The sequence below is a fragment of the Triticum aestivum genome, chromosome 7A (genome assembly GCF_018294505.1).
Source record: "Triticum aestivum cultivar Chinese Spring chromosome 7A, IWGSC CS RefSeq v2.1, whole genome shotgun sequence".
Taxonomy (NCBI): Eukaryota; Viridiplantae; Streptophyta; class Magnoliopsida; order Poales; family Poaceae; genus Triticum; species Triticum aestivum.
In genome coordinates this window covers 222,694,997-222,703,392 of record NC_057812.1, presented here as the reverse complement: position 1 = coordinate 222,703,392, position 8,396 = coordinate 222,694,997, and the positions used below count along the sequence as shown (strand labels likewise).

Sequence of the window (8,396 nt, the reverse complement as noted above, 5' to 3'; positions counted from 1 at the left end):
TCTCCTTCCCCCTTGCTGGATCAAGAAGGAGGAGACGTCTTCCCAACCGTACGTGTGTTGGACGCGGAGGTGCCGTCCGTTTGGCACTCAGTCATCGGTGATTTGGATCACGACGAGTACGACTCCACCAACCCCGTTCTCTTGAACGCTTCCGCGCGCGATCTACAAGGGTATGTAAATGCACTCCCCTTTCCCTCGTTGCTAGATAACTCCATAGATTGATCTTGGTGATGCGTAGAAAATTTTAAATTCTGCTACGTTCCCCAACAAAAACATTCAAGAATGATAATATAATAGCATGGAACAATAAAAAATTATAGATACGTTGGAGACGTATCAGCGGGGCGGGCGGTGGTGGCGGCCTGGTCGCTGGGTTTCTTCGGGGCACCGGCAATGGAGGAGGGATGGGAGGGGGAGCGTGGGAGGGTTTGGGGAAAGGGGGGAGGGAGTGGGCGCGTTGTGTCCCCGACAAGTGGGTCAGTGGAGGACAAGAGAGCGCGTCCGTCCGTCCGCGCGCTGTCTATTTTGACGCAAACGCGGCCTAAATTTGGGTTGGGAATGCGTCCACGGCGGACAAAAAAACGAACATTTGTCCGCTTCCTCCCGCGCGTTGGGCCGCGATTTGTGTCCGCTTACCCCAAACGGACATGGCCGGACCATTTGGGGTCGTGCGTTGGAGTTGGCCGAAGACTCCTCAAACTAGAGGCGATTGCATGCCGAGAGGCAATTGCACTAGCCGAAGATCTCAACATCCAACATTTTGTCATCGCAAAAGTGATTGATGATATCAACAAGGGCAGCCAAGGCAACTATGGAGCTATCATTAGCGAAATTAGACTTCAAGCAGTTTTATTTCAACATAATTTTACTTTCAAGCAATTTTATTTCAACGTAATTTTACTTTCGAAGATCGTGCTTCTAATTCAGATGCACATAGTTTAGCCAGGTTCTCTCTTCCTAGGTCACCGGCGTTATGTCTGGCTTGGCCAATCTCATGACCTGACCTGAAGTGTGGTTTTTTATGGATAAGAACTTGGTTTACCCCTTAAAAAAGGTGTCACGGTATCCACGCTCAAAAAAAAAAGTTGTGTGGCGCTCTCTCCAAAGTCCAAAAAGGGAGCACTGCGCAGTGAGCACAGCATTTGTGATGCTCAATGTTTCTCCAAACAATTCAATTTAGCATAAGCCCCAGACAAGATGTTTACGAGTCTATCTGCAATCACATATATTTGATATACAGTTGAGAAGCTGGCAGACAACACATAGTTTAATGTTCTCATTCTCATCCCACAAGACCACACAAAACCATTTTTGCAGCACAAAGGGAATGAAATGTCATGATATACAGGTCTATAGCTGGAAGGTTTATCAAGCCATGGATACTTCAAGGGAGGACTTCGCAAGCCACAGCAACCCAGGATCGTTCCTCTTCAGTACCAGATAGGTCTCTGCACGCCCAATCTCATCTGAAACGACATCCTCGCAGAAGCCAATCAACTCGAGGACCTCCATCGCAGCTGGTTTTGAGAGGAGAGGGGAAGAAGATAGTTACTCCTCGTGAACAGCAGAATTTTAAGACTTAAGTGGCAATTCGCAGAGGTAAGAGATGTACCTTTGTAATTCGCCACGCTCCTTTGGAAATGAGGATTGGTCTAGAAGTTTGGAGGAAAGGATGAGGATTAGCAATAATTTGTTTCAGTTGCATCAGAAGACAAAGGCATAACATACAGAAACCAAGCATACCTTACGCAGTCTTCTATACCGAATATCGTTTGGGTTCTCTATCACATTCTTGATAATTTTGAAGAGTGTTTGAAGTGCAGAGGCTGCCTCTGAAGGTGTTGCTTGCGACCGGAGCATTTCAATAGCCTTATGGAGGCGCGAGCATAGGGCTGCCACTGGCTCTTCTATTCTTTGCAGCTCATCGCTCTTCAAATTAGCAGCATTGTCGTCAGGATCAGGTTCAGACTCCAAAACTGAGTGGTTTCTGCTCTGCCCAATCTCCGCTTGAATCTTATTTCCAGATGTCAGAACAGCTCCGCAGCTACTAGCATCTGGATCAGGTTCTGCCATGTGCTTCCCATCAATGCTCACCTTCTGGGTTTGAATAGAGCTAGAGGAGTCATCAGGGTCAGGTTCAGATTTCAGAACTGTGGAGTCAGTTCTCGGCTCCATCTCCACTTCCATCTTGTTTCCAGATTCTAGGACAAATTCACTAGTGCCGTCATCAGGATCAGGTTCATTATCATGCTCACCATTGATGTCCTTGTTAAGCATGTCAACATCTGCGGAATCATCAGGATCAGGTTCTAGGTAACCAACAGAGCTTTTCTTGGCAACATCATCAAGAACAGGCTCAGAATAACCTATGGTATTCTGCTCTGTAGATGCTACAAAACCTGCTGGTCCTGATGTCACAATTGTTACATCAACAGGCATGGCATCATTATCATCTGGGTCTGGTTCCGTCTTCACATTTTCCTGAACAAAATATTGACCAGCATCATCCGGATCAGGTTCAGCTTGTGTACCTTGCACATTATATATTTCCACAGATTTAGTAACACTACTGTGGGAACTCCCCATATCTGTTGATGATGCACTCAAGAGACGCTGATAAGCAGCTACCCCTGGCAACACACGGGCACTTGCCAGTGAACTCGATCCTCCCCCAAGTTTGTGACCGACAACATGAGCTTCCGGTTCTAAATCAAATTCATCTTCATAGGAATCAAATATTTTGCGGCCACTCAGCACATGTCCACTTGATTTGGTCCAGTCCAAGGATGCAGCTTCCTCATTCAACTGAACAGAAAAATAACTGTAAGTTGAGGATCAGGTGAAGTAAACAGCTGGCAAACAAAGGTAACAGGGGCAGCTAAAATAATGAACCTGCTTATTAAGAGCGAAAAAGTGGGCATCATGCTCAGAGTGCACCATATGCGCCTGAAATCAATGAATAGACAAGTAAAAAAATGTAAAAACCCGTAACTATAGCAAAAAGCTGATCCGCATACGAAATACAAATTCTATGGAAATATAAAACCAAAAAACTTACAAGTTCATGGAGCAGAGTTTTCTTGATACTTTCGTATTTCCGAAATCCTTTCAAATCATCAGTTCGTAGGCGAAGGGATATCTCCTCTCCCATGTTCTATATGAATAGCACACAATACTCAGAAAACAAAAATTGCTGCGTGATGAATATTAATTGTATTGTATGAGAATAACTTATATTCACCTTATTGAAGCCTAGAATGCATTTCGGACTAACACCTACATATCCCACTGGTGCCATTTCAGTCATGATTCCCACTCGCCATCTATGCTGAAAAAACCCAAAAAACTAACTGTAAATATGAAAGTGCACAAAGAAACAGACTTGCCACTTGAAGATTGTTACCTTGTTCATGATTGCAATTATGCCAGGGTCACATGCAAGCATGTGCATTCTTTTCAGAGCTTCCGAAGGTGGTGGATTCAACTGGCACCCAAAAAAGGAAATAAGCGCACAATTTTAATTTAAGATGCCATGATTGGCCGCCTATCCACGATTATACAAATCAAACAGAAAGTTGCTGCTACTAGCATCCATTTATTTAACAAAGGGTACAGAGAAAGTAGGGTTTTTTAGGTAACACCTGACACGATCAAGGAGTACAACATGGATTTCATCATTCTAGAAAGTTAGTGGTATGAGATGCACATGGTTTCAAAATTATGTTCATTTATTCTGGACTAAATAAATAAATTAGCAGACAACATGATTTTGGGTTTTCTATGCTCTCCTGTATAGATATTTGTTTAAATTACACAATCTAGTTTTTTCATACTTTGCAAATCATTATCTATGACATACACACTGCTGACTGCTCAAATGATCCAATGGAAAGAGAATTATTCCAGCAGGAAGACCAAAAATGTAAAGGTACAAAGTAGCATGAGCAGGAGTAAGATTTATGGTAGGTTGACATATAGGGGGTCCAAAAAGAGCAAACTGGTGTCCTGATTGTTATCCAATGGATCTGTCTCATATGAACCGAAAAACATATATGGGGTTAAAAAATTGACTAACCTCAACCCCGGGTAAGTGAAGTGTACGAAAATCACAGAAGATGTATTGACCCTGTGGAAGTTTCAGTGAAACTCGGGGCCTGCCTGAAGATCGTTGCCTCAGCCGTTGTTCTTCCTCTTCAAATCCAATTATCCGCATATCTGGTCTTTTGCCATTGTCTGATACTTCCTCAATTTCATCTTCAAAGACACCCATCATTCTAATAGGCTTACCCTGATGCACGAAAAGAGAGAGAAAAGGTGCATAGAAATGATGTCATTCACCATTGCATTAGCGATTACCCAACAGCATGTTCAATATACGTGCAGTGCATGCGCATCTTACCTCACTGACAGCAGCTTCTTTCAGTGTTAAGCTTGAATGGGGGTCTGAAAATGGACTGATCAGCTTGGAACCTTTATTTACAGATTGCGGAACTATGAGCTTCAACGTCTCTGGTTTAACATTAGTCAAATCCTGGAGCAGTTGCCCAAATTCCTTCACCGTACAACTTGGGTCTGCATCAACATCAAGTTGCCTGCCTCTCCAAGTGACCGATATTCGAGCTATTCTCTGTTCATCCATTTTGTTCCTGACAAAAACCACCTTATGCTGTCAGTTTACGTGTTTGATATAATCATGCTAGTATCTAGTACAACCAGAGTGTCATCTCATCAGTATTATCAGTGTGAAGGAAGATGGAAAATTAGCCATGAAAATAAGCTCAACGCATCCTGTTAATACCATGGGGTCAATCCTGAGCCCAATTGCTATCGTCCTGTACACTACTCCTAATTTCCGAGATTCCGTCAGAAGCAGAGGAAAAAAATTGGAGGCTCCATTTATTATCCGCGCAACCAAAAGGGGGCAGAATTCCCACTGGTATTGCTACCGTAATGCTTCCATGTGATCTTTACCGAAGCTGTAGAAAACTAGACTTACAAATTAGTACTACCACAGCTGAATACTTACTGGAATCCTAAGACAGCCCCCAATTCGACCGAAATTCCCGACCTAACCGCAACCACCCGGGCTAAAATCGCAGCAGGCAGCCGCCGATCCGACCAAAGCGAGCGGCGAAAGAGGAAATCGAAGCCTGCGGGTAGAGGCGGTTGAGCGACCGTACGCACCTAGGCAGAGGCTTCTCGCCGAGGCGAGCACCACGGAGCAATCGGCCGACGGAGGAGGCGACGGAAGGGTGCTTCCGGAATCTGGACGCGGGGAAGTGATGGGCCGCCTCCCCGCCCTTGGGTGTGGGTTATTTGGAGGAGAGCGGAACGTTCGAGAGCGCAAAGACGACGAGGACCACGCCGTCGGCGGTCACACGGACCCCGGGTTCGGTGCCGTCACGGCTTCCGTCGCTCGCGTCATCGCTGACGGGCTGATGAGGTTTACGCCTCCGTATGTACAAAACGCGCCTTCTGAACCTGGTTGTGTAACTTGCTGCATATCCAAATTTGTGCATATCTTCTGTATCCAAATGCTACTACTAACTACTTCCGTTCCAAAATAGATGATTCAACTTTGTACAAAAAAAGTAGCCCACTAACCTATTTCTCTTAACATGCAAATCCACCTCATCATACAACATGCATGAAAAAAGTCAATCACAACATACAACCAAGCATAAGAAAAAAGCTAGTGCTAGGCGTAAACCGGTCGATTTGAGGGAAATGTAAGTCACATCCATGACCGTTAGATGCGCCCCATCACAACCGTCGCGTTGGGCCTCGCGGATCCCGCATCGCTCTCCCACACTCCTGCAGTGGATTCATCCCCCTCAACATCCGCAGTCGGCCACAACTTGCCCCAAGATAGACTGCGTCTTTCGCTGGTCGTCGCTCGCCAGTGATGCTGCAGAGAAACATGCTTCCCATCCCCTTGTGGTGCAACGGGTCGCCGCCGGTAAAGTGTTGCATCGCAGCACCAGGAAGCTCGTCGCCTAGCGCTTCATCGCAGCACCAGGGCACCGCCGGCGAGCGTTTCCATTGCAACGCCGAGCGCTGCATTGCAGCTTCGAGAGTCGCCGGCGACCGCTCCATTGCTGCGCTGGGAGCCTGCGACGAGCGTTCCGTTGCGGTGTCGGGAGTTGCATCGCGGCTCCAAGAGCCGCTAGCCAGCGCTCCATGGCAGCGCCGGGAGCCGCCAGCGAGTGCTCCTTTGCAGCACCTGTAGCTGCATCGTAGCTCCGACAGCTGCTGGCGAGTGCTCCATTGTTGCGCCAGGAGCTGCATCGCAGTTCCGAGAGCCGGCAGCCAGCGCTGCACTAGGAGTCACCGGCACCAGTGCGCGAACGCAACCTCCGCTACAACCTCAATAGTTGCCCCTGCAGCATCTGCGTCAGCGGTGGCGGCACGGCGACCCCCAGTTGAAACATCTCCAGCGACCCCCAGTTGAAACATCTCCAGCGACCGCATTTGCCTATGTAGAAATAAGGACCGAGAGTGACTTTCGTTGCAGCAATTGTGGCAAGCGGTGGCCATCATTTGCTTTGCAGCGGCGGGGCAGGAGAAGCAGCGGAGGGGAGCAGGAAGCTTGCAGCAGCGGTGGTCATCAATTTGCCATTGTTGGCCTCGGTCTAGAGAACGAGGAAGACAAAGACGTGAGTAGGAAACTGTGTGGTTGTGCGATGCTGCGTTGGGATAAGGCGGGTGGATAAGCGGCGCGTGGGGCCTAGGACGTGTGTCGATCACTGGACGCGGCTTACAATCGTGCGAGATCAGTCGGGCAATGAAAAGTGTTTCCTTAAAAAAAAACACCATGTGACATATATGTGGTAAGCAATTCAAATTATTAAAAAAAGCATAAGAAAAACCCACCTTGCAAACATGCGTGGGAACTTCCATTCTATTGAGTTATCTGGAATTAATAAAAATTTCATATAATTGCTCCAAATATTCATAGGCCACACAATCAAATTCACATTCAAATATATTCAAAACATTGCCGCAAGAAGCCAACAATGTGTGGGGTATCATCTAGTTGGCTAAATGCATGTGCTTTGCAACGGGGTATACATATTGTGTTCGTTCAATACCGATTAGGTCTAACGTTTACTTTTAGACATTGTTTGGGTATCATTGATACGTCTCCAACGTATCTACTTTTCCTAACACTTTTCTTCTTGTTTTGGACTCTAATTTGCATGATTTGAATGAAACTAACCCCGGACTGACATTGTTTTCAGCAGAACTATCATGGTGTTGTTTTTGTGCAGAAATAAAAGTTCTCGGAATGGAACAAAACTTTGCGAGGAATTTTTATACAAATAAAGAGAATTTCTGGAGTCAAGAACCACCAGAGGGGGGCACCTGGATGGGCACAACCCACCAGGGTGCGCCCCCCTCCTGGCGCGCCCAGGTTGGTTGTCACCACCTGGTGGCCCCGTAGACCCAGAAACCGATGCTATAAAATCATATTTTTTCAGAAAAAACCAGGGAGAAAGAATTATCACGATCCATGAGACAGAGCCGCCATCACCTCATGTTCTTCATCGGAAGGCCAGATCTGGAGTCCGTTTGGGGCTTCGGAGAGGGGGGTCTTCGTTCTTCGTCATCACCAACCCTTCTTTGTCGCCAATTCCATGATGCTCCCCACCGGGAGTGAGTAATTCCTTCGTAGGCTCGCTGATCGGTGAGGAGTTGGATGAGATTCATCATGTAATCGAGTTAGTTTTGTTAGGGCTTGATCCCTAGTATCCACTATGTTCTAAGATTGATGTTGCTATGACTTTGCCATGCTTAATGCTTGTCAATTTTGGCCCCAGATGCCATGATTTCAAATCTGAACCATTTATGTTATCACCATTATATCCATGTTCTAGATCCGATCTTGCAAGTTATAGTCACCTACTACGTGTTATGATCCGGCAACCCCGGAGTGACAATAGTCGGGACCACTCCCGGTGATTACCGTAGTTTGAGGAGTTCATGTATTCACCGTGTGTTAGTGCTTTGTTCCGGTTCTTTATTAAAAGGAGGCCTTAATATCCCTTAGTTTTCAATAGGCCCCCGCTGTCACGGGAGGGTAGGACAAAAGATATCATGCAAGTTCTTTCCATAAGCACGTATGACTATTTACGGAATACATGCCTACATTATATTGATGAACTGGAGCTAGTGGTGTATCACCCAAGATTATAACTGTCTCATGATGAATATCATCCAACAAGTCACCGATCCAATGCCTATGAATTTATCTTATATTGATCTTGCTATGTTACTACTGCTATCGTTACTATTGCACTTGCTACAAAACTACTGCTATCAGTGTTACTGTTACCGTTACTGCTGCTACTATCAGCAAAACTATCATATTACTTTGCTGCTGATCACGTTGTTGC

At 46.1% G+C, this 8,396-nt stretch overlaps 1 protein-coding gene across 1 annotated transcript; it reads right to left on the bottom strand.

The window, feature by feature from the left end:
* Positions 1 to 1,200: 1,200 nt before the first annotated feature.
* Positions 1,201 to 5,467, bottom strand: LOC123151042 (uncharacterized). The gene is made up of 10 exons (XM_044570825.1): positions 5,185 to 5,467; positions 4,400 to 4,646; positions 4,076 to 4,288; positions 3,404 to 3,484; positions 3,242 to 3,328; positions 3,059 to 3,154; positions 2,893 to 2,946; positions 1,744 to 2,805; positions 1,613 to 1,652; positions 1,201 to 1,517 (listed from the first exon to the last, which is right to left on the bottom strand). The coding sequence occupies exons 2-10, from the start codon at positions 4,637 to 4,639 to the stop codon at positions 1,369 to 1,371; spliced, it is 2,022 nt and encodes a 673-aa protein (XP_044426760.1). The 5' UTR covers positions 4,640 to 4,646; positions 5,185 to 5,467; the 3' UTR covers positions 1,201 to 1,368.
* Between the last annotated feature and the right edge of the window lie 2,929 nt (positions 5,468 to 8,396).

Excerpts from the sequence above, each read along its gene's own strand:
- LOC123151042 (XM_044570825.1), bottom strand. The coding sequence starts at position 4,639 with ATGGATGAACAGAGAATAGCTCGAATATCGGTCACTTGGAGAGGCAGG. Across the intron at positions 4,289-4,399 it reads AAGAAGCTGCTGTCAGTGAG|GGTAAGCCTATTAGAATGAT; the intron begins GTAAGATGCGCA and ends TTCGTGCATCAG. Across the intron at positions 3,155-3,241 it reads GCATTCTAGGCTTCAATAAG|AACATGGGAGAGGAGATATC; the intron begins GTGAATATAAGT and ends CTATTCATATAG.